The sequence below is a fragment of the Nerophis ophidion genome, linkage group LG08 (assembly GCF_033978795.1).
Source record: "Nerophis ophidion isolate RoL-2023_Sa linkage group LG08, RoL_Noph_v1.0, whole genome shotgun sequence".
In the NCBI taxonomy this organism is placed as follows: domain Eukaryota; kingdom Metazoa; phylum Chordata; class Actinopteri; order Syngnathiformes; family Syngnathidae; genus Nerophis; species Nerophis ophidion.
In genome coordinates, this window is record NC_084618.1 from 32,866,010 (window position 1) to 32,893,276 (window position 27,267).

General features: G+C 40.6%; 1 protein-coding gene across 4 annotated transcripts in view; it reads left to right on the plus strand.

Annotated features, from left to right (window-relative positions):
• The first annotated feature begins 4,561 nt into the window (after positions 1–4,561).
• Positions 4,562–27,267, plus strand: part of sh3bp5lb (SH3-binding domain protein 5-like, b) — a 40,611-nt gene continuing 17,905 nt past the window's right edge. The window contains exons 1-5 of one of the 4 annotated variants that reach the window (XM_061908312.1): positions 5,071–5,265; positions 10,543–10,594; positions 10,660–10,725; positions 15,421–15,483; positions 22,224–22,352. In XM_061908312.1, the coding sequence (XP_061764296.1) occupies positions 5,216–5,265; positions 10,543–10,594; positions 10,660–10,725; positions 15,421–15,483; positions 22,224–22,352 (360 nt within the window). In that variant the 5' untranslated portion in view covers positions 5,071–5,215. Of the gene's footprint in view, positions 5,266–10,542; positions 10,595–10,659; positions 10,726–15,420; positions 15,484–22,223; positions 22,353–27,267 lie in introns of all 4 variants that reach the window. The other 3 variants (XM_061908309.1, XM_061908311.1, XM_061908313.1) reach the window with 3 other exon arrangements.

The window sequence follows — 27,267 nt, forward strand, 5'->3', positions numbered from 1 at the left end:
GATAGTCGAACCTCGGATTCAGGAGGAACAGTCTGGTTTTCGTCCTGGTCGTGGAACTGTGGACCAGTTCTATACTCTCGGCCGGGTTCTTGAGGGTGCATGGGAGTTTGCCCAACCAGTCTACATGTGCTTTGTGGACTTGGAGAAGGCATTCGACCGTGTCCCTCTGGAAGTCCTGTGGGGAGTGCTCAGAGACTGTCTTATTGTGGCGGTCCGCTCCCTGTACGATCAGTGCCAGAGCTTGGTCCGCATTGCCGGCAGTAAGTCGAACACATTTCCAGTGAGGGTTGGACTCCGCCAAGGCTGTCCTTTGTCACCGATTCTGTTCATAACTTTTATGGACAGAATTTCTAGGCGCAGTCAAGGCGTTGAGGGGTTCCGGTTTGGTAACCGCAGGATTAGGTCTCTGCTTTTTGCAGATGATGTGGTCCTGATGGCTTCATCTGACCGGGATCTTCAGCTCTCTCTGGATCGGTTCGCAGCCGAGTGTGAAGCGACCGGAATGAGAATCAGCACCTCCAAGTCCGAGTCCATGGTTCTCGCCCGGAAAAGGGTGGAATGCCATCTCCGGGTTGGGGAGGAGACCCTGCCCCAAGTGGAGGAGTTCAAGTACCTAGGAGTCTTGTTCAAGAGTGAGGGAAGACTGGATCGTGAGATCGACAGGCGGATCGGTGCGACGTCTTCAGTAATGCGGGCGTTGTACCGATCCGTTGTGGTGAAGAAGGAGCTGAGCCGGAAGGCAAAGCTCTCAATTTACCGGTCGATCTACGTTCCCATCCTCACCTATGGTCAGGAGGGTACAAGCGGCCGAAATGAGTTTCCTCCGGCGTGTGGCGGGGCTCTCCCTTAGAGATAGGGTGAGAAGCTCTGCCATCCGCGAGGAACTCAAAGTAAAGCCGCTGCTCCTTCACATCGAGAGGAGCCAGATGAGGTGGTTCGGGCATCTGGTCAGGATACCACCCGAACGCCTCCCTAGGGAGGTGTTTAGGGCACGTCCAACCGGTAGGAGGCCACGGGGAAGACCCAGGACACGTTGGGAAGACTATGTCTCCCGGCTGGCCTGGGAACGCCTCGGGATCCCCCAGGAAGAGCTAGACGAAGTGGCTGGGGAGAGGGAAGTCTGGGTTTCCCTGCTTAGGCTGTTGCCCCCGCGACCCGACCTCGGATAAGCGGAAGATGATGGATGGATGGATGGATGTACTGTTTGGAGTGGGTTTGTCTTCATTTTAACATCAACCTGCCAGGCGAGGGAACTGGAAATGGAAAGTAGCTATATTCTCACATATGTACATGTCAAATATTCATTAATGTACATTGTTTATACATAAACTAAATCTCAATCTCAAAAAGACTTGAGTTTATGTTTGTTACCAAAGGTGCGTCAACAAAGTATTGATTAAAAGCCATAAATACTTACATATGTACATGTGATTTTTATTTATTTTTAATACTTTTTAAAATACAAAATAAAAACTAATTTTCACATTTTCATTGTGGTGTATTTTGTGTAGAATTTTGAGAGTGAAAATAGATTTTTCCATTTTGGAGTCAGGCTGTAACACAGGGGTGTCCAAACTTTTCCCACTGAAGGCTGCACACTGAAAAATGAAATCATGTGGGGGCCATTTTGATATTCTCCAAACCATAACAATATTTATTGTAACCATTAGGGCTCCTCTTAATTTTGGTAAATGTTAAAGGTATTTGGGACCCAAAAGCGCCTCAGTCAATAAAGTGTCAAAAATAAGTCAAATCCTCATATTTTTCTTTTCATTTCAATTCTTAAATATGTAAAGCTAAACTTTAGAACTATCTTTTGACTTAGTTTATTTTTCTTACATTGTATGCTTTTTTGTCAACACATTTTAATGGGAAAAACAAAATATACAATGTTTCCCCCAAAAATATGTTCAAAGAGGAATATTGAATGTGAAGTAATTGGAGCCGTATAAAGGTAAATCATTCATAACAACATTACTTTTGCTTCAAAAATTTTTTTAACAATGACTGAACAAAAATCTAACTTAAGGTCTAGGCCAGTGGTTCGCAACCTTTTTTCAGTGATGTACTCCCTGTGAACATTTTTTTAATTCAAGTACCCCCCCCCCCCCCCCAATCAGAGCAAAGCATTTTTGTTTGAAAAAAAGAGATAAAGAAGTAAAATACAGCACTATGCCATGAGTTTCTGATTTATTAAATTGTATAATAGTGCAAAATATTGCTCATTTGTAGTGGTGTTTCTTGAAATATTTGGGAAAAAAATATTTAAAAAAATAACTAAAAACTTGTTGAAAAATAAACAAGTGAGTTTATACCAAAAAGTTGTATTTTGGTTTCATCTGACCACATGACGTTCTTCCAATCCTCTGCTGTATCATCCATGTATCCATTTTGGTATAAACTCAACTCGTCGTGTTTGGAGGAAGAAGAATACTGAGTTGCATCCCAAGAACACCAAACCTACTGTGAAGCATGGGGGTGGAAGCATCATGCTTTGGGGTTGTTTTTACATTGGTCATATTCAAAGTCCTCATGTGTCCAGGGACATATTTCCTGAGTTTACAAACATAATATGAATTAAAAAAAGAAAGAAGATGTTGTGATGCCAAAAAATATTGACGTAATCATATCATCTAAAAATGCTCTTATGCTTGGTATCATTATAGTGGTTGTCGGTTGTAGATCCACCAACTGCATTTGTTTACATTTACACGCCGGTGAGGTACGTTGTGTAGTAAATAATGTTTAGCTATTCCTTATCCTGCAGGGATGATACTTGTAAAAAACGTACTTTATTTGTCACCATGGATGCGAGGATTCGTGATTTAGAAGTAGCTAAAACACTGCCTAACGCGGATGGATGTTAGCTGCAAGCTAACTGGCCTTGTCTTAAAGCACCTATTCCTGAGGGTGTTTCAGTATTATAGCTTTACCTTTTTTGTTAGTTTTTAAGCCAAAATGCGTCCGTTCTCCCTTTTTTTTGTCTACATACTGTGTCTGCTTGTAAGTACTTCATGATTATGCGCTGCCAAACATGCTCCTCTGCTCTTAAACACGACATAACGACGACAGGGAGGTGGTGGACCGGTACTTTTCAGAGGCGGTATAGTACCAAATAGGATTAATTAGTACAGTGGTACTATACTAATACCGGAATACCGTACAACCCTAATCCCTAATTTGTGCCTTCATCAAGAAGGCCCAGCAGAGGATGTACTTCCTGCGGCATCTGAGGAAACTTAAGGTGCCAACCAAGATGCTGGTGCAGTTTTATTCAGCCATCATCGAATCCATCCTCACCTCCTCCATCACCGTGTGGTCCCCGGTGCCACAGTCCAGGATAAGGTGCTGAGAAGGTGATTGACTGCAAGCTCCCATCCCTGCAGGACCTGTTCTCCTCCAGGACCAGGAGGTGTGTGGGTCGGATCACAGCTGACTCTTCTCACCCTGAACACAAACATTCTCCCCTCTATCTCCTCAGGCAGGAGACTACGGTCCATCCAGATTCACACCTCCCGCCACCTGAACAGTTTTTTCCCCTTGGCCATCAGACACATGAAAAAGAACACAATCTGACAGCTCACTCCCAGCTCAAATATTACCTATTCTGTCTTATATGTCTTCTATGTCAGTGGTTCTCAAATGGGGGTACGCGTACCCCTGGGGATACTTGAAGGTATGCCAAGGGGTACGTGAGATTTTTTTTAAATATTCTAAAAATAACAAAAATTCAAAAATCCTTTATAAATATATTTATTTAATAATACTTCAACAAAACATGAATGTAAGTTCATAAACTTTGAAAAGAAATGCAACAATGCAATATTCAGTGTTGACAGCTAGATTTTTTGTGGATATGTTCCATAAATATTGATGTTAAAAATTCATTTTTTGTGAAGAAATGTTTAGAATTAAGATCATGAATCCAGGTGGATGGATCTCTATTACAATCCCCAAAGAGGGCACTTTAAGTTGATTATTACTTCTATGGGTATACATCTTTATTTATAATTGAATCACTTGTTTATTTTTCAACAAATTTTTAGCAATTTTTTATATATATTTTTTCCAAATAGTTCAGGAAAGACCACTACAAATGACCAATATTTTGCACTGTTATACAATATAATAAATCAGAAACTGATGACATAGTGCTGTATTTTACTTTTTTTTAAATCTATTTTTAAACCAAAACTGCTTTGCTCTGATTAGGGGGTACTTGAATTAAAAACATGTTCACAGGGGGTACATTACTGAAAAAAGGTTGAGAACCACTGTTCTATGTTGCACGATTACACCAAGAAAAATTCCTAGTTTGTGAACCAGTTCTCAATCAATGGCAATAAAAACTATTCTGATTCTGATCCATACTACATTCTGTCAACATTTCAGTTCAACTTCAGCATTTGAGCATGCATATGCAATTCCTTAAGTAATTGCCTCATCTAGTCCCACTTGTTAATGTTTTTGTTTTTAATTTTGTAGTATTATTTTAAAAATGTGCCGCAAGCTGTTATAAAATTATCGTCGGGCCGCAAATGGCAGCCGGGCCACACCTTTGACACACCTGCTGTCACATAAAGCATGAAAAAAGGGCTGTGAATCATTCCGGACGATGCAACAATTATCACATTATTTTTTCATTTATGGTACTATGTGTGTAATTTAATATAAGACATTTTGAAATCATTCTGTGCACCCTTGCCTGTCCACCATGACGTTCAAGATCCCTCGCTGCGCAGTTGTATCACATTGATGTAGAGGGCAACAAATGCAAGGCGACATTTTCTTTTTTTTTTCTTTTACTGTCAATTTGCTCTCGGCACCTCCGAGAGAAGAAGGGAAGCTTGTTGGCATGTAGCACGTTTGGCTAGCGTTGGCAGGACGGAGCGGTCTCGCCTAACAACACGGCGCTGAGTTGCAGCGTGGAAGAAAGCAAAGGTCGCCTGTAAAATCTTGTTTTTTGGTGGAGGAACTAACGCGGTCCGAACGCTAGGCGACAGGCCGCGTATGGAGCCTGGGACCTCGCGTGAAACTCGGACCGACGCAGGATGCCATAAACGGGCGGACATGCGAGAGAACACGCCGGGGGAGGAGGCGAAAGGCGGGAATGGCGGCACGGTGATGCTCAGGCGAAGAGGCAGAGACGAAGCTGTAAAATTGAAGGATGAGAAATGTGAATATGGGGGAGAGGTTGAGGACCAGGTGAAACGTGATGGTGAGGATTTTGGTAAATACGAGGAGGAGCTGGACCCGAGAATTCAGGTAGGAATCAATGACACATTTTGTAATGTTACGTATCTCAAACACCTTATATCAGGCTTGGGCAATTATTTTGACTAGGGAGCCACATTTAGAGAAAAAAAAAATGTTTTTTAGCACTTAATACAACTGCATGCGTGTATTTTTAAGTAAGACTAACATTTTAAGAGTATAATAAGTGTCTTATTCATTTTAATATCATTATTATGCCAAAGTTATTCAATAATAAATATTATACTTCTTACCATTAATGCGACATTTTGAACAGGTGCGATAGAAAATGGATGGTTTCATTAAAAAACATGAGAATAATTTGAACGTTATTTTTAACACTGTGATTACCAGCGGAATTATTAATTACTTATCGTGTTAAGCAATGTCAGCTAAGATTTATCTGAGAGCCAGATGCAGTCATAAAAAGAGCCACATCTGGCTCTAGAGCCATAGGTTCCCTACCCCTGCCCTACATTATTATATTGTATAAATAGTAAACCAAGTTGTGGTAGTAGTTTAGTCAGTAGTTTAGTCGTGGATGTACATTGAATAGTAATGAATCCAATACACATTTGATTTGATTTGATTTGACATTAAATTTGCAAAATGCGGTTGCGCATTTTGCAAATTGCGCGCCATTGGTATTGGGCTTACAACATTATACAGTCAAGTGAAACGCAACAAAAATGCAACAAACAGTGAAATATGAACGTAAAGGGTACAAATTAAACCCACCTGCAATCTGATATATCTGATACATCACTAAGCTTTAGAACTTTGTTGTGAAAATCTCCTTCCGTGTTTGTCCTTGACACCCACATTTCAGGCTCTGGAACCACTCTGTAGAAACGCTCCACACCCACACTGCTTGGTGCCTCGTCTGAGCTGCTGTGACTTACATTACCATAGTAACTTATTAGATGACCATAGTAACTAATTAGATTACCATAGTAACTAATTAGATTACCATAGTAACTGGTATATCATCCATAAGCGCAGATTCCAAAAATGGAAATACGTTGTATAGTTCAAGACTTACGGCCGTTAGTAAACATCACTGCACATCATGATGGCAGCTCCACTTTCCATCTTAAAGATCTAAAAAAATTATTTGGGAAAGTCTGGGAGTCCAGATTAAAAGGCTCAACGGCCTCCCCGGCCTTAATTTGCCCAGGTCTGCCGGATATTCTACTGAAAATTTTCTGGCTCATCACGACAAAATGCTGGAGTGTTTAGCATCATGAACACCTCACTTAATACCCTCCTCTAGATGAATTTGTTCTTCAGAAATAACGTTTTTCCTAAGCCAAAGTATTATTGGATCATTTGACTTTCTCCCAATGTAAAAAGTTTGGTGATGTCAAAATGGTGTTTTCCACAGATTGGCAAACTATTAATGGCGGCGCAGACGTGGTCAGGGACAGTGTCAATATGATGCCATCGTATATTTGCCTAATTGGTTATGTTGCATGTATTTTCTTAAAAAGCTAAAAAAAAGAAGTATACATATAACACAGGCCAAAACTTTAGGCACACCTTCTCATTCAATGTGTTTTCTTTATTTTCATGACTATTTACATTGTAGATCAGATCTGGGCAAATTAAGGCCCGGGGGCCACTTGCGGCCCATAATAATAATAATAATAATAACTTAGATTTATATGGCGCTTTTCTAAACACTCAAAGCGCTCACAAAGAAGTGGGACTCAACATTCATTCACACCTGGTGGTGGTAAGCTACATCAGTAGCCACAGCTGCCCTGGAGTAGACTGACGGAAGCGTGGCTGCCAGTTTGCGCCTACGGCCCCTCTGACCACCACCTATCATTCATTCATCATTCATTCACCAGTGTGAGCGGCACCGGGGGAAAAGGGTGAAGTGTACTGCCCAAGGACACAACGGCAGAGATTTTTTTTTTTTTTTTGTCAATAGTTGGGAAGCGAACTTGCAACCTTCAGGTTTCTGGCCGGCCGCTCTACCCACTTCGCCATAAGCTTTTCAATCTAGCCCGCCAGACATTCACAAACATTTTTTTTAGATCTTTAAGATGGAAAGTGTAGCTTTCATTATGATGTGCAGTGATGTTTTCAAGTTGCCATACGTCTTGAACTATACAACATATTTCAATGGTTGGAATCTGCGCTTTTGCATGATATTTTAGTGACTAGTGTTGTCCTGATACCAATATTATTTTGATACTTTTCGGTACTTTTTGATAATTTTCTAAATAAAGGGGACCAGAAAAATTGCATTATTGGCTTTATTTGAACAAAAAATCTTAGGGTGAGGCGGACCAGTACTTTTCAGAGGCGGTATAATACCGAATATGATTCATTAGTATCGCGGTACTATAGGGCTGGGTGGTATGGCCTTTTTTTAATATCTTGATACTTTTAGGCCATATCGCGATATACGATATATATTACGATATTTTGCCTTGGCCTTGAATGAACACTTGATACATATAATCACAGTAGTATGATGATTCTATGTGTCTACATTAAAACATTCTTCTTCATACTGCATTCATATATGCTACTTTTAAACTTTCATGCAGAGAGGAAAATCACAACTAAGTCAATTGACCAAAAGTGTATTTATTAAAGTTATTAAGCAGTGGCACAAACATTCATGTCATTTCCAAAACAGAAAGTGCAAGATTGTCAGAGACATTTTAAGTGTCAAAAATGAGCTGCATAATAGCAAATCAAATAGTATTCGCCCTTCACTATGTGGACGTTATTAAATTCTCTTCATTCTCTTGTGAGTGGCTTTTCAAAGGATGCTACATATTAGCAGTAATGCTACTTTTTATAGAAACGCTTTTGCCCCACACTTGACAAATTACAGTTGTCTGTTCGACATATTCCCACTTGAAGCCAAACCACCCCCAGACGATGGACCCCCTGCTGTTTTTATTGGGAATTAAGTCTTCATTTGTTACCAGATTCGCACCTTCTTTCTCTCGTGTTACGACTCGTACGGCTATGTTAGCATCACAGCTAACGTTACCCAGTCTGCTACCTCTCTGCTGGGCGAGGGCGTATACGTATGTGACGTGTGTAAGTTTGTGCGCCTGGTTGTCTGTGAGAAGGAGAGACAGGAAAGAGTGACAAGAGCCTGTAGTGTAATGCCTACAGCTAAAAGCAACTGCGTGAGAACGTATACTTGAATATTACGATATAGTCATTTTCTATACTGCACAGAGACAAACCCACGATATATCGTATATATCGATTAATCACCCAACCCTACTGTACTATATTAATACCCGTATACCGTACAACCCTACTAATTACTAGGGTAATCTACGTAACAGCAGGTAAGACGAGGCACCAAGCAGTGTGGGTGGGGAGCGTTTCCAAAGAGTGTTTCCACAGCGGCCAGCCCGAAATGTGGGTGTCAAGGACAGACGTGGAAGGAGATTTTTACAAGAAAGTTGTAAAGCTTAGTGTCACATGTATCAGATTGTCGATGTTTTTTTGTTTTTTTACCCTTCACTTTCATATTTCGCTGTGTTTGTTGCAATTTTGTTGCATTTGGCTTGATTGTAAAATATGTCGATTGAGAGGAGATGTGACGTTCATATGTTCTCAAGATTCAAAGTTTTATCGTTCAGAGAAAAAAATAAAATTCCTCTCGGTTTTTAAGGCGGTCTGTCATAACATTCCTAGCATTCAATCAGACTTTATTGTGAGGTTTTGTATTAGTTTTCCTAAAAATAGATATTCCGGCCAGCAGACATTTGTTTCTCTAAAATTGGCCCCCGAGTCAAAATAATTGCCCAGGCCTGTTGTAGATTGTCACTGTCTGCATCAAAACTATGAATGAACCACATGTGGAGTTACTACCTAACAAAAAAGGTGAAATAATTGAAAACTTGTTTTATTTTCTTGTTTCTTCAAAATATCCACCCTTTGCTCTGATTACTGGTTTGCACACTCTTGGCATTCTCTCGATGAGCTTCAAGATGTAGTCACCTGAAATGGTTTTGATGCCTTCAGTGAAAATCTACAATGTAATAGTCATGAAAATAGAGAAAACACATTGAAATGAGGTGTGTCCAAACTTGTGTCCAATACTGTATATTTAAAGGAAAATATGTGTTAGTATCAAGTTATGTTTTTGTTGTTATATCATATCGTTTTGCTGTAATTGTCAATTGTTGCTGCTTATTTTATTACGAGGATATAACATAGGTTGTACTTTGTACACCCCTGGAAAACTTACAAACTTGAAGTGCTTTATGATACTCTCCACAATGCAGTTACTGTAACTCTAACAGTGGTCGGTAGAGTAGCCAGAAATAGTATCCAAGTAAGAATACTGTTACCTTAGATTAATAGACTAAAAGTAAAAAGCAGTCATCCAACCTGTTCATTTTGACAGTAGTTTTTAATTTAGTTGTAGTCATAGTATTTTGACAAAAATGTATTTTAGTTTTAGTCATCTAAATTGATTTAGTTTTATTCCACTAAATTACTCAACATTTTAGTCAACTAAAATTATAGTACATTCTGTCAACTAAAATACAAAGTGCAAAGGTTATAACTACATTGAGTGTGCACAATTGGTGTCTTGGCCACTGTCCCGGCTCATATTTTAGGGCACTAAGGCACGTTAGAATGGCTCCAAACATTATTTTCTTTCGAGGCAGGGGCTCCAAAGCATTCATATATATGTACGAGATCTAGGGCTGGCAATTATGGCTAAAGTAATAATTAAGATTATTGTTATCAATACTGAAATCATGATTACTGATTGAGAGGTAAAGGAGTGTTGGGGTGTGATTGTAATACCATCATGTAATTTGTAATGTCTAACAAAAAGGCTATAGATAAATGTTATCCATATATCTAAAGACAAATATTATTTATTTAAAAGCCTACTGAAACCCACTACTACCCACCACGCAGTCTGATAGTTTATATATCAATGATGAAATATTAACATTGCAACACATGCCGATAATGCCTTTTTAGTTTACTAAATTACAATTTTAAATTTACCAGGAGTTTCGTCTTCGAAACGTTGTGTAATGATGACGTGTACGCAAGACGTCACAGGTTTTTAGGAAGTATGAGCGCTGCGCACACACACAGCTAAATGTCGTCTGCTTTAACGGCATGATTATACAGTTTTTTGGACATCTGTTTTGCTGAATCTTTTGCAATGTGTTCAATTAAGTAGAAAGATGAGGTTGGGAAGCTTTAGCCTTTAGCCACACAAACACAGCGTGATTCCTTGTTTAAAATTCCTGGAGGTGAAACTTTCCTATGGATCAGAGCGCGGTCAAGAGAACATGAAACACAGCGGAATGTCAACCAGCAGGTTTCGGTGAGAAAATTGTGGTTAAAAAGTCGCTTCTTACCGGAGAAAAGCTGAGCTTGTGCCGTCCATAGCTGCCGTCGACTCCCCTGAGACACTGCGCTTCAAGACACCCGTGGACACACCCTTCCGACTATCAGGTAATGTTAAACTCACTAAAACAATAGCAACACAATAGAAAGATAAGGGATTTCCCAGAATTATCCTACTAAATGTGTCTAAAAACATCAGAATCCGTCCCAATGCAATCGCGTTTTTTTTTTTTTACTTTTTTTTTTTTTTTCTAGTCAGCCGCTATCAATATCCTCAAACACGAATCTTTCATCCTCGCTCAAATTAATGGGGAAATTGTCGTTTTCTCAGGTCCGAATAGCACTTTTTGTTGGAGGCTCCCATTAAAAACAATGTGAATATGTGAGGAGCCATCAAACATGTGACGTCATCGTCTGCGACTTCCGGTAGAGGCATCTCTTAGCACCGAAAGTTGCGAACTTTATCGTGGATGTTCTCTACTAAATCCTTTCAGCAAAAATATGCCAATAACCCGAAATGAACAAGTATGACACATAGAATGGACCTGCTATCCCCGTTTAAATAAGAAAATCTCATTTCAGTAGGCCTTTTTTTAAAATTCTTTAATAATATTAACTGGTCAGCTTTTTGTCATTACATGAAGCCTTTATCTATATTTTGACATTTTGATAGAGGGAGGTATATTTTTTAATTATTATTATTATTTTTTTAAGTTTTGTACATTTATTTGTACATATAGATGCTGTATCGGAACAGATACATTAAAAGTTTGAACAGAATTAACTTAAAGTTCTTATACACAATAAAACATTAAGAATCTATTAACTAACTATACACAATAAAACACTAAGAATCTATTAACTAACTATACACAATAAAACATTAAGAAAAGGCTGTGTCACATGAATGGTTTTTGAAGTAATACCTTTGCGACATGAAAAAAACACAAGTAATGGCGTTTACTTTTGAATATCCAAATACAACGCAGAGCAGTTTGGCTAATGAAGATTAAGTCTAATAAACCAGCTTTGTTCTTTTTAAATACCTCCCAGTGGTTCAGTACAACAATTTGGCCAACAAAAATAAAACAGGAATGACACCTCTCACATCGAATACACGGTCTTCACAGCCTGCGTTCTATTTGATGAGATGACAAATCATTTTAGCTAGTTTTGATGTTATTTTAACACTGACTGCGGTTACATGGGCATATCCAAACGTTTTTGGTCCTCTGCTGTTTAGTTTTCCAATTGTTAGGTTTACGGTGTTTACATGCACTTGCGTATGCTGTTTACATTTGAAGTAGCAGTCACTAGCAGAAAGCCTATACATAGATTAACAAACCCCGTTTCCATATGAGTTGGGAAATTGTGTTTAATGTAAATATAAACGGAATACAATTATTTGCAAATCCTTTTCAACTCATATTCAGTTGAATGCACTACAAAGACAAGATATTTGATTTTTTTTTTTTGCAAATAATAATTAACTTAGAATATCATGGCTGCAACATGTGCCAAAGTAGATGGGAAAGGGCATGTTCACCACTGTGTTACATCACCTTTTCTTTTAACAACACTCAATAAACGTTTGGGAACTGAGGAAACTAATTGTTGAAGCTTTGAAAGTGGAATTCTTTCCCATTCTTGTGTTATGTAGAGCTTCAGTCGTTCAACAGTCCAGGGTCTCCGCTGTCGTATTTTACGCTTCATAATGCGCCACACATTTTCGATGGGCGACAGGTCTGGACTGCAGGCGGGCCAGGAAAGTAGCCGCACTCTTTTACTATGAAACCACGCTGTTGTAACAAGTGGCTTGGCATTGTCTTGCTGAAATAAGCAGGGGCGTCCATGATAACGTTGCTTGGATGACAACATACATTGCTCCAAAACCTTTATGGACCATTCAGCATTAATGGTGCCTTCACAGATGTGTAAGTTACCCATGCCTTGGGCACTAATACACCCCCATACCATCACAGATGCTGGCTTTTGAACTTTGCGCCTATAACAATCCGGATGGTTATTTTCCTTTTTGTTCCGGAGGACACCACGTCCACAGTTTCCAAATATAATTTGAAATGTGGACTCGTCAGACCACAGAACACTTTTCCACTTTGCATCAGTCCATCTTAGATGAGCTCGGGGCCAGCGAAGCCAGCGGTGTTTCTTGGTGTTGTTCATAAATGGGTTTTGCTTTACATAGCAGAGTTTTAACTTGCACTTACAGATGTAGCGACCAACTTTAGTTACTGACATTGGTTTTATGAAGTGTTCCTGAGCCCATGTGGTGATATCTTTTACACACTGATGTTGGTTTTTGATGCAGTACCGCCTGAGGGCTCAAAGGTCTGTAATATCATCGCTTATGTGCAGTGATTTCGCCAGATTCTCTGAACCTTTTGATGATTTTAGGGACCGTAGATGGTAAAATCCCTAAATTCCTTGCAATAGTTCGTTGAGAAATGTTGTTCTGAAACTATTCGACAATTTGTTTACAAATTGGTGACCCTCGCCCCATCCTTGTTTGTGAATCACAGAGCATTCCACGGAAGCTGCTTTTATAGCCATTCGTGGCACCCACCTGTTCCCAATTAGCCTGCACACCTGTGGGATTAAAAAAAAAAAGTGTTCGATGAGAATTTTGTCAACTTTATCAGTATTTATTGCCACCTTTCCCAACTTTTTTGTCACGTGTTGCTGGCAACAAATTCTAAACTTAATGATTATTTGCAAAAAAAAAAAAATGTTTATCAGTTTGAACATCAAATATGTTGTCTTTGTAGCATATTCAACTGAATATGGGTTGAAAATGATTTGCAAATCATTGCATTCCGTTTGTATAGACATCTAACACAATTTCCCAGCTCATATGGAAACGGGGTTTGTACATACGTCACATACTGTCACGTAAAACGTCACATACGTATACGCCCTCGGTGAACAGAGAGGTAGCGGCATGGGTAACGTTAGCTCTGATTCTAGCGGAGCCGTGCGAGTGGTAATACGAGAGAAAGAAGGTGCGAATGAAGGAAGAATTAATTCCCAAGAAAAACAGCAGGGAGTCTGTGGAGAGACGCAGCCGATGGGCCGACAGCGGGCTGAGAGAAGCGGTCCTGACCATGATGGAGGCCAGGAGGCGGGCATGCGGCGGCGAGGTGAGGCGTGACACGCGGAGCGGCACGAGAGCGGCAATCTGAGTCAGGTGCGTAAGACACACACCTGCTCACAATCTCTCCATCTGCTGCTACAGCACAAGAAGGGCGAGGAAGGAACGACCGGGGGAAGACGGAGGAGGAACGGCAGCACACTGCAACGACACCAGCGACGAGAGCGACCAGGCAAAGACATGAGCCCCCGCGGAAGACGCAACATCCGGCCACCGAAAGGTGCGCGAAGACAAGTAGCCAAGGGCGCGCTAGAAAGTGGCTCGACCGATTGGGACACAACGAACAAGTTTATTGAAACAATAAATGTATGTCAACCCTGCTACGAGTTGTCGTGCATCCATGGTCCTGGAAACCCACACGGTGATGGCAGGAAGTCTGTCACAGAGTCCATCGTCTGGCGGTAGTTTGTCTTCAAGTGGGAATATGTCGAACAGACAACCGTAATTTGTCAAGTGTGGTGCTGAAGCGTTGCTATAAAAAGTAGTATCACTGCTAATATGTAGCATCATTTGAAAAGTCACCCGCTAGAGAATGAAGAATGTTTGAAACTTTGCATGTCAACATCTCCATTTGGTGCCTTTTGCATAAATAATGTCCATTTTGTATTTTACATGAACAAAATATAAGGTTTAGTGTTGATGTATTCACACGATAAACTACGAATGTTTACACATATAGAAATTAGACAACATTGCACACACGAAACATTGCAAACACTATATGATGTACCACAGTTAAACCTACACCTCGGGGTCGCCCTCTTATGGTCAAATTTAACAGTACTTCCATTAAACGAGTTTGAATAGCAAAATTATACTCAGACAAAAAAAACAAACACCACAAAAACAAAATTCATCACGAAGTCAGCAATTTTAAAACAAAACAAACTAAATATCTTTATGCACAATATCTACTTAAAAATATTGGACGTGATGAAGCTTACACGCTGGGATTTCTATTGCTATTGCTGCTTGTCTGGATCAATGTGTCCTTCGCTTAGAAAACAATGACTCAAGCGCTTACTCAAGGCAGAACATTCATATTTTGTTGTCCAGTCTTTAAAAGTAAGATTTTTGCAATTTATTAAAAAAAAAAATGTTCAGGGTTGAATGAGTAGTCTTCTACTCACCCCACTGCTGCTTCATTGTGACACATACGCCTCATTGATTAAGGTCGCGGGGTGGCTAGAGTACTGCGTACATAATAAACCCTTATTTGAATGGTTTCATCAAGCCACCACCACCTTCATTGGGGTACCACAAATAAAATAAATGGATTGGGGAAACGCTGGCATTGACTTTATGAGCCGGACACAAATGTTGCTTAATAATCCAACCGCACTATTAAACAACTTTTGCAAAGTTTTCAAAATATTAACTTCTGAGAAGATGATACATTTGTTTTTGGTTTTTAACATAATGCCACACACACAAAATACCCACCAAAAAAAATCACAGAAGTAAAATTTTAGTGTGGTTGTTTAATCAAGTCTTAAATAGGTTACTGATTTTGGCATCCAGTATTTTTTTAGTTTTTATATCAATTAATATTTTCAATTGAAAATTTTGATGATCACTGTATGATTTAAGTCATTGCCTAGTAACATCCTCAGGACTTTCCCTGTGCTTACCAGGAGGAACTGGAACACCTCAACCAGGCCAGCGATGAGATCAACAAGCTTGAGCTTCAGTTGGATGTAAGTGTGCAATATAAAATATTTATCTACTAGTTGTCACTTTCAATTGACAATAGATCTTGCGGTGTACTCACACTTTGAGCTTCACTAATTACCAAAATTCCAGCACGTGTAAGTGGTCTAATCCAAGCTCAAGTTCATAACACTTCTTCATCATGATTGGAATGTGGGTACAGCACAAAAAAAGTGCACAACATAATTGCACATACAGTCGTGGTCAAAAGTTTACATACACTTGTAAAGAACATAATGTCTTGAGTTATCAATGATTTCTACAACTCTTATTTTTATGTGATAGAATGATTGGAGCACATACTTGTTGGTCACAAAAAACATTAATGAAGTTTGGTTCTTTTATTAATTTATTATGGGTCTACTGAAAATGTGACCAAATCTTCCAGGTCAAAAGTATACATACGGGGACGGCGTGGCACATTTGGCATAGTGGCCGTGCCAGCAACCTGAGGGTTCCTGGTTCGATCCACACCTTCTACCAACCAAGTCACGTTTTGTCCTTGAACAAGACACTTCACCCTTGCTCCTGATAGGTCGTGGTTAGGGCCTTGCATGGCACGTCCCGCCATCAGTGTGTGAATGTGTGTGTAAATGGGTGAATGTGGAAATAGTGTCAAAGTGCTTTGAGTACCTTGAAGGTAGAAAAGCGCTATACATAACATACTGTAACCATACATCAATGTTAATATTTGGTTACATGTCCCTTGGCAAGTTTTACTGTAATAAGACACTTTTGGTAGACATCCACAAGCTTCTGGTAAGCTTCTGCTTGAATTTTTGACCACTCCACTTGAAAAAAGTGGTGCATTTCAGCTAAATTTGTTGGTTTTCTGACATGGACTTGTTTCTTCAGCACTCTCAACACATTTAAGTCAGGACTTTGGAAAGGCCATTCTAAAACCTTTGTTGTGGATGTCTACCAAAAGCGCCTTATTGCAGTGAAACTTGCTAAGGGACATTTAAACAAATATTAACATTGCTGTATGTATTCTTTTGACCCAGCAGATTTGTTCTCATTTACAGTAAACCCATAATAAATTCAATAACCAATCTTCATGAATATTTTTTGTGACCAAGAAGTATGTGCTCCAATCACACTATCACAAATAAATAAGAGCTGTAGAAATTATTGGAAACTCAAGACAGCCATGACATCATGTTCTTTACAAGTGTATGTAAACATTTTTGATCGCAACTGTACATGCAGATTCATACTCTCAATGTAGCAAAATCCGAAATGAATGCAATGTGATAGATTACTCCTTACACATTAAATAATAAATATACCATAGAATGACTCAAAAAAATCCAGGGAACATTTACTCACCTGCGACTATAAACCCTGTTTCCATATGAGTTGGGAAATTGTGTGAGATGTAAATATACAGAATACAATGATTTGCAAATCCTTTTCAACCCATATTTAATTGAATGCGCTACAAACACAAGATATTTGATGTTCAAACTCATAAACTTTTTTTTGTTGCAAATAATAATTAACTTGGAATTTCATGGCTGCAACACGTGCCAAAGTAGTTGGGAAAGGGAGTGTTCACCACTGTGTTACATCACCTTTTCTTTAAACAACACTCAATGAACGTTTGAGAACTGAAGAAACTAATTGTTGAAGCTTTGAAAGTGGAATTATTTCCCATTCTTGTGTTATGTCGAGCTTCAGTCGTTCAACAGTCCGGGGTCTCCGCTGTCGTATTTTACGCTTCATAATGCGCCACACATTTTCGATGGGAGACAGGTCTGGACTGCAGGCGGACCAGGAAAGTACCCGCACTCTTTTACTATGAAACCACGCTGTTGGAACAAGTGGCTTGGCATTGTCTTGCTGAAATAAGCAGGGGCATTCATGATAACGTTGCTTGGATGACAACATATGTTGCTCCAAAACCTTTATGGACCATTCAGCATTAATGGTGCCTTCACAGATGTGTAAGTTACCCATGCCTTGCGCCTATAACAATCCGGATGGTTATTTTCCTCTTTGTTCCGGAGGACACCACGTCCACAGTTTCCAAATATAATTTTAAATTTGGACTCGTCAGACCACAGAACACTTTTCCACTTTGCATCAGTCCATCTTAGATGAGCTCCGGCCCAGCGAAGCCGGCGCCGTTTCTGGATGTTGTTGATAAATGGGTTTTGCTTTGCATAACAGAGTTTTAACTTGCACTTACAATTAAAGTACCAATGATTGTCACACACATACTAGATGTGGCGAAATTATTCTCTGCATTTTACCCATCACCCTTGATCACCCCCTGGGAGGTGAGGGGAGCAGTGGGCAGCAGCGATGCCGCGCCCGGGAATCATTTATGGTGATTCAACCCCCAATTCCAACCCTAAATGCTGAGTGCCAAGCAGGGAGGTAATGGGTCCCATTTTTATAGTCTTTGGTATGACTCGGCCGGGATTTGAACTCACGACCTACCAATCTCAGGGCGGACACTTTAATCACTAAGCCACTGAGTAGGTAGCGACCAACTGTAGTTACTGACAGTGGTATTATGAAGTGTTCCTGAGCCCATGTGGTGATATCCTTTACACACTGATGTCGGTTTTTGATGCAATATCGCCTGAGGGATCAAAGGTCCGTAATATCATCGCTTACGTGCAGTGGTTTCTCTAAATTCTCTGAACCTTTTGATGATTTTACGGACCGTAGATGGTAAAATCCCTAAATTCTTTGCAATAGCTTGTTGAGAAATGTTGTTCTAAAACTGTTCGACAATTTGCTTACAAATTGGTGACCCTCGCCCCATCCTTGTTTGTGAATTACTTAGCATTTCATGGAAGCTGCTTTTACACCCAATCATGGCACCCACCTGTTCCCAATTAGCCTGCACACCTGTGAGATGTTCCAAATAAGTTTTTGATGAGCATTCGTCAACTTTATCAGTATTTATTGCCACCTTTGCTGGCATCAAATTCTAAAGTTAATGATTATTTGCAAAAAAAAAAGTTTATCAGTTTGAACATCAAATATGTTGTCTTTGTAGCATATTCAACTGAATATGGGTTGAAAATGTTTTGCAATTCATTGTATTCCGTTTATATTTACATCTAACACAATTTCCCAACTCATATGGAAACGGGGTTTGTACAATTGTGTGCTTAATAAATATGTTTGATTTATGTGATTGCTCCTTTCCCAAGTAATAAATGACAGTCACCACATTTCTCAGTAGAAACAAATAGGACAGCTCAAAATACACTACAAATAATCCACAAAGCCTGAAAAACTGCGGTAATACAGGAGTAAAGGGCAAACGAGAGTAACTTTCAATGGTGACACGATCTTTTCTAATTTCGCATACGGTTTGACCGCATGCGACACCGTCGACTGTTTAGCTTTTTAGCTAATTTAGTTCAGTGTAAAAAATGGCAATGAAAGAGGGATAGAGCGTTTTATTGCAACTAGAACTAATCCCATACTTTCCGGGTTATCGAGCGCACTGGTGCTGCAGCCGCACCCACCAAATTTTTGAAGAAATATATAGTTTTACATACATTACCCGCATCAGACTATAAACCGCAGATATATCCTGGTAAGGAAACGTTTATTGACGTACCTTTTTTTTCCAAACAGTGCCTGTCACACGACAGTAAAACGGCTGATCAAACAGAACAGAAGTCGTCCTCATGGACCCACTACCTGCATAAGCTGGCTCTCCAATTAGCTGAAAAGACTCAATAACACAGTAACGCTTTGGTGAATTTACGAAACTAAAAAAACACAAAAATAATGCCGTTGTAGGTTAATAATACTAACACAGACACTTGCAAACGTGTTGGTATATTTGCTAGTGCTAAAGACGCCAGCTTGATTACATTACAATAGCACGTACAAATATGCATAAAAACACTCCTACAGACATAACACATGGGACGGATTAGTAAGTATGAATCGTTTTATTGTAAAACTTACAAATGTGGCTTGGAGTTAGGGCTGGGCGATATATCCATACATACGATACAGGTTTGTCTCTGCGATATAGAAAATGACTATATCGTAATATTTAGGGATGCACCGAAATGAAAATTTGTGGCCGAAGCCGAATAAAATTTAAAAGCTTGGCCGAAGGCCGAATACTGAATACCGAATAATGAATGCAGTTTTTCCCCCCAAAATTTGTATTGCATAAACAGCCTACAATACATTTTTAGACATGTTTTTTTAAATAAAGTACATTTTTATTGAATATTGACATTTTTTTAATATTCTAGTAGCCTTTGCTTTTCAAAAAAACCACAAAGTTTTTCATCTATATTAGGCCTTAAAAAAAAAACATGCATTCCAAAAAAAAATAAAGTGCATTAAAGTGGATAAACCCACAGCAAATGAATTATTGTCCTTTTGGCAAAAGTCTGCTTAGCCACAGTAGATAGACTAATAATGTAAACAGAATGCTCAAGTAAATCTCAATTAAGTGTGTGCTTGTAACCTCATACACTTATACAGGTAGCCTACACAACAGGCTAATAATGTAAACAGCACACACACAATGTAAAGAGCACACATCAGAGAAATACCGTCTGCTCGGTATCGTGTAACGGGGCTCAATGTGCTCCATGAGTCTCCGAAAGCCAATGTCCTCCACAACACTAAGCGGTTGATCATCCAAAGCCATTAACTCCATTACCTTCTTTGTAATTCCGTTTGCTTTGGCACTGTCAGTTGCAAACATTTTCGTCCTCTCGAAGACGTCAGCTACGAGGTACCTCCTCGAGACAGTTTGGCTGAACATTCGTTGCAAACTGCAATACTTTTGTCACTTTCCGAGACTTTAAAATATCTCCACACTGCTGACATTTTTCCAAAGGCGCCTCGTTCCAACGTCACCGCGTCACTGCACGTTGGTTGATTGCGTCACCGCGTCAAAAAATTTCGTCATTGCGTCACACGCCACTATTCGGCCTTCCATTTAACTCATTCCACCGAAGGCCGAATGTGGCTTTTTTTGCCATATTCGGCCGAATATATTCGGTTACCGATTAATCGGTGCATCCCTAGTAATATTTGATTATATGTTCTTACACCGTTGCTTTGAGCTGCGTGCATTACATTACTGGCGTGTCTCACTCCTTCTCGTCTGTCCTTCTCACAGAGACGTAAAATAAGCCCGCCTTCTTGCATACGTCACATACTGTCACGCAAGTAGCGATACACGTTCTCGCCGAGAGCTAACGTTAGCACGGCTAACGTTAGCTGAGGCAGGTCGAGTTGCTTTTAACTAAGTGCATCACACAACAGGCGTTTCTCACTCCTACTCGTCTCTAATTCCGACTGATACGGAAAACAGGCCCGTCTTCTTACATACGTCACATTCTCTCGCGAGTCTAGCGTCATAGTTCTCGCCGATCAGAGAGAGAGAGATGGTGCGAAACTTATCACAAATGGAGGAAGAACAATAAATGCCCAGCAAAAAGAGCAGGGGGTCCATCATCTGGCGGTGGTTTGGCTCCAAGTGGGAAGATATTCAGCAGACAACAGCAATATGCTGTTCAATGTATATACTGTGATAATTAACCTGTGTGATGACTGTATTATGCTGATAGTATATATTTGTACCATGAATTGATTAACGTGGACCTCGACTTAAACAAGTTGAAAAACCTATTCGGGTGTTACCATTTAGTGGTCAATCGTACGGAATATGTACTGTACTGTGCTATCTACTAATAAAAGTATAAATCAATCAATGCAAAGTATGCAGCAGAAATGTTACTACAAAAAGGTAGCAACGCTATTAATTTGTTCTTTCATTTAAAAAGTCACCCGTGAGAGAATGAAGAGTATTTCATGAATACAGTTTTGGTCAATTGACTTAGTTGTGATTTCCCTCTCTGCATGAAAGTTTAAAAGTAGCACATATTAATGCAGTATGAAGACAAATGTTTTAATGTGAACACATAGAATCATCATACTGCTGTGATTATATGCATCAAGTGTTCATTCAAGGCCAAGGCAAAATATTGTAATATATATCGTATATAACAATATGGCATAAAAATATCGCGATATTAATAAAAGCCAATATCACCCAGCCCTACTTGGAATGATGAATGAAAGAATCCTATCGAGCAGAAATGCTATGAACAGTTATACTTCCAGTTCAAGTCATTCAAACAAGATGTAAATGTTCAACCTGCCACCCCTGTAATGAGTGAATTTGTCCCAAAAATGGCGCTACAGCGCAAACAGTAGCACACCTTTTTCGTGTCTTTTGAAAACTATTTGTTGAATACAAAACATTATGGCCATTAGCGTAAAAAAATCAATAAATGAATCATTTATAAGTCGCAGTGTTCAAAGTATGGGAAAAAGTAGCGGGTTATTCCCCCAAAAATATAGTAGATGCATTACAAAAGTCTGTTTTGTTGTAAAATCAGATCAAATCAGTATTTTTGTTAGGGGGACTGTTTTTAGAATGTTAGATGCACACAGGAAATATTGTACTACAAGTTGACCAATTGCAGCCTTTTGCGGTCCTCGTAGTGAGGTTGCCTTTTTTTAGAGGGGCACGTAGGAATTGTTTGGAGGGTAGGAACCAGACACGTACCCATAATCCAGGCTTAGTGTGAGCGTAGGCAAGCGCGAATTGCGCCCAAACTCAGCACAGTATAAACCAATTGTGCGTACACCTTTAATCTTTACTGAACGTCATATCACAGCTCACTGTAGTAGTTTATATTTTCCATACTTTTTTAAGGATGCAAGGTCCAGCTACAGGAAGATTCTCACAGATTCTGCCAGGAAGCTGAATGCTCAGGGTTCCCAGCTGGGTGCTTGCATTGAAAAAGCGAGGCCTTACTACGAAGCACGCAGGTTGGCCAAAGAGGTGTGTTTATATCATGAAACTGCATGTACTTTATATTGTGCTAATCCATGTTTCATTGAAAAAAAGCCTTTTTAACACATATTGCAGAGTGTGACAGTGTCTGTTTTAGATATGATACACATGAGCAATTGACTAGTGTGGCATAGTCTAGATCGGGGTCGGCAACTTGCGGCTCCGGAGCCGCATGCAGCACTTTGGCCACTGTGAGGTGGCTCAGCTGCACACTCGCCGACCCCCCCGATTGTTACGGGGTGATTCCGGTTCTCGGAGCCTCTTCCGGACATCACCCGGGGTCAACATTCTTCGATTTTCACTCGGGCAACAATATTGAGGGCGTGCCGTGATGGCTTTACTTTTAGCGCCCTCTACATTTTGACGCGTTTCACAAAATATAGAAGACAATGGGAGCCGCAACCATTCTCACAAATAACCGCTAGTAGTCACCCATATAACAGTAATAAGGGCGTGCCATGAAGCCATTGCCTTTAACGCCTTCTACAACATGTACAGACATCTTGCCAATCCAGTAACATGTTGTATGTGGCTTCCGCAGATACACGTACACGACTGCAAGGCATACTGGTTGACACAGAGTACACTGAAGGTTGTGATATAAATAACTTTAACACTCTTACTAATATGCACCACACTGTGAACACACACCAAACAAGAATGACAAACACATTTCGGGAGAACATCCTCACAGTAACACAAAATAAACGCAACACAACAAATACCCAGAATCCTCTGCATCCATGACTATTCCTGACTATATTATACACCCCCGCCCACCTCAAACGACGCAAGGAGAGGCGGCGGTTTTTGGTGCTAGCGGGGTGTATAATATAGCCTGAAAGAGTCATGGATGCATAGCATTCTGGGTAATTGTTATGTTGCGTTTATAATGTGTTACAGTGCGGATGTTCTCCAGAAATGTGTTTGTCATTCCTGTTTGGTGTTGGTTCACAGTGTGGTGCATATTAGTAAGAGTGTTAAAATGGTTTATATCACAACTTTCAGCGTACTCTGTGTCACCCAGTATGCCTTGCAGTTGTGTACGTGTATCTGCGGAAGCCACATACAACATGTTACTGTACTGGCAAGCTGTCTGTACATGTTGTAGAAGGCGTCAAAGGCAATGGCTTCATGGCACTTGTTTATTTTTCAACAAGTTTTTAGTTATTTTTATATCTTTTTGTCCAAATAGTTCAAGAAAGACCACTACAAATGAGCAATATTTTGCACTGTTATACAATTTGATAAATCAGAAACTAATGACATAGTGCTGCATTTTACTTTTGTATCTCTTTTTTTCAACCAAAAATGCTTTGCTCTGATTAGGAGGGTACTCGAATTAAAAAAATGTTCACAGGGGGTACATCACTGAAAAAAGGTTGAGAACCACTGCCCTAGAATACCACACAGGGCATCTGGAAAGTATTCACAGCGCTTCACTTTTTCCACATTCTATGTTACAGCCTTATTCCAAAATAGAATCAATTAATTTTTTACCTAAAATTCTACACACAATACCCTACAACGACAATTTGAAAGTTTTGTACATTTTTGCAAATGTATTAAAAATAAAAAACTTAAGAAATCACATGTACTTATATGTGATACTTATGTATTTACAGCCTTTTCTCATTTAGTTTTTTTGTGTTTTGTGTTTTTGAATATTAAGCCACAAGCTTGACACACCTATCTTTGGGCAGTTTTGACCATTCCTCTTTGCAGCACTTCTCAAGCTCCATCAGGTTTGATGGAAAACGTTTCCATTTTCAGATCTCTTCAAAGATATTCAATTGGATTCAAGTCTCGGCTCTAGCTCGGCCACTCGAGGACATTTACAGACTTGTCCTAAAGCCATTCTTTGATATCTTGGCTTTAGGGTTGTTGTCCTGCTGAAAGATGAACCGTCGCACCAGTCTGAGTCCTAGAGGTTCCAAACTTCTTACATTTACGGAGGATGTAATTAAATCCACTTATGGCACAAAAATCCCATCCTGTATGCCCACTTCAAACTGCTCATAAATCCTCTCTCATTAGGGATTCATCCCTAATTGTCCAGAAAAGGGGACAACATTTTGAGGCCTTGCTAAACTACCAAGCTCAACTGACATCTCAGTTTTGGAGGAGCTTCCAACCCTACCGACCATCCAGAGTCTTGACCTACCACCTTCCTACTACGAAGTCCATGATGCCATAAGGGCATTGAAAAACAATAAATCCCCTAAGCCTGAGTCCATTCCTGCAGAGATGCTGAAACAGGAGGGGTACCTCTGTACCAGAACAATCCACCAGTACCTCTCCGTAGTGTGGAGGGAAGAGAGTATACCCCAGCAATGGAAGGATGCTAACATTGTCAACATCTTTAAAAACAAGGGAGACAAATTAATCTCTGGAAAAGGCAGGTATAGCACTCCTCTCTGCTGCTGTAAAAGTCCTGGCAAAAATCATGCTCTACAGACTTATCAAAAACATAACTGAAGCTCTGCTACCAAAATCCCAGGCTGGATTCCGGAAAAACCGTAGTACAGTGGACATGTTCTACGCCTCACGGCAGCTGTAGATGGAACGTCGTGAACAGAAGCAAGACCTGTTCATGGCCTTTGTGGATCTATCCAATGCATTTGACACCGTACACCGTGACCTGCTGTGGAGGATACTCATGCAATATGGCTGCCCGGAAAAATGTGTGAACATCCTGCGACACTTCCATGATGGAATGATGGCCAAGGTTACAATAGGTGGAAAGGAATCTGCTCCCTTTGAGGTAGCGACTGGTGTGAGACAAGGTCGCACCCTTGCCCCGGTTCTCTTCAACATCTTTCTCCTATGTGTAACAACACTTCTGTTCATGGCCTTTGTGGATCTATCCAATGCATTTGACACCGTACACCGTGACATGCTGTGGAGGATACTCATGCACTATGGCTGCCCGGAAAAATGTGTGAACATCCTGCGACACTTCCATGATGCAATGATGGCCAAGGTTACAATAGGTGGACAGGAATCTGCTCCCTTTGAGGTAGCGACTGGTTTGAGACAAGGTCGCACCCTTGCCCCGGTTGTCTTCAACATCTTTCTCCTTTGTGTAACAACATTTCTGCACAAGGAAATAGAGGAGGAAGAAAGTGGGGTGCCCTTGGAATTCAGGCTGGACGGGAACTTATTCAACATCAGAAGATTTCAGGCAAAAACTAAACTCCAGTCTTTCCACATACTGGAACTCCAGTATGCTGCACACAACAGAAGCCCTGCCGGCCACTATTACAGCTGCACAAAAGGCATACAACAGAATGGGACTTCCTATTAACATATTAAAGACAGAAGTCCTCTGCCAGTGGTCATCAGAACCGCCACATCGACTTCCAACTCCCACCATTGCAGGCTGCCCGCTCACCATCATTCCACACTTCAAATACCTGAGAAGTATCCTTTCTGATGACTGCAGCATTGACCAGGACATACAACATTGGGTCAAAGGGGCATCATCCTCCTTAAGGTGGATGAGGAACAGAGTTTTTAACAGCAATAACCTCCACTTCCAGACCAAAGTCTCAGTCTACAAAGCAATATGCATCACAACCTTGCTATATGGCTGTGAGACATGGACAATCTATGCTCGCCATCTCAAGATGTTGGAGGCATTTCAAGTAATGTGTCTACAACGCATCTTGAAGGTGACTCGGCAGGATCGTATCCCACACTCTGTGATACTTCAGCGAGTCAGCTGCAGGAGTTTGGAGACCACTATCAGGGTCCGCCAAATGAGATGGCTCGGCCATGTCATCAGAATGCCAGCCAACCGCATACCATGCAAAATTCTGTATGGCCAGCTCCACCTTGGCCGCCGCTCTGCCAGGGGGCAGAAGAAGACCAGCTCAAGATCTTTTCAAAGAAGTGCAACATTCAGCCCACTGCCTTAGAAGCTGCTCTTCGGACCGCTCTTTCTGGCATGGACTATCCTGTCAAGGAGTAGAAGTAGCAGAGGAAAACAGACGAAAACACCATTTGGTGAAAAGAGAGAGGAGAAACGCGGCCATGTCTACAGCTGCCCCAACGGGTCATGTGTACAGTTGTCAGGTCTGTGGCAGCAGTGTGCATCGTGCATTGGGCTGCACAATCATCCATGAACCCATTAAGAGTGGGTTAACACTGTGAACCCACACCAAACAAGAATGACAAACCCTTTTTGGGAGAATTTTCACACCCTAACACAACTTAAACACAAGAGAACACATACCCAGAACACCTTGCAGCCCTGACTCTCCCAGGCTACAATATACAACACCTCAACCGACGCAAGTAGGGAGGATGGGTGTTGGGGGGTTGGTGGTAGCGGGGGTGTGTATATCGTAGCCCGGAAGAGTTAGGGCTGCATGGGATTCTGGGTAATTGTTCTGGTGTGTTTATGTTGTGTTACGATGCGGATGTTCTCCCGAAATGTGTTTATCATTCTTGTTTGGTGATGCTTCACAGTCTTGGACATATTTGTAACAGTGTTAAAGTTTTTTTTTACGGCCACCCTTAGTGTGACGTGTGTAGCTGTTGATCAAATATATCTTGTAATAACACACGTGTGTCTTACATGGCCGGATGCAACATACAACTGGGCTTGCACGCTGTCAGTTCAGGATGTAGGCGGCGCCAAAGGCAGTGCCTTTGTGGCACTCCCTGAATAATGTTGATCTGGTAAAAATCGACAGGGGCTTTGAGAAAATTGGTGCCCTGAAATTCAGGGGTCTCCTGGGAAAATTGGGGACGTTGGCAAGTATAACGCTGTCAAACGCCGCGGGCCGCACCAACGTTAAATTGTCATATCAATAATAACGTCTCGCAGGCCGCAATTGGCCCGCGGGCCACATGTTTGAGACCCCTGATTCAGTATATGACAAGGGCCAGGTAAGTA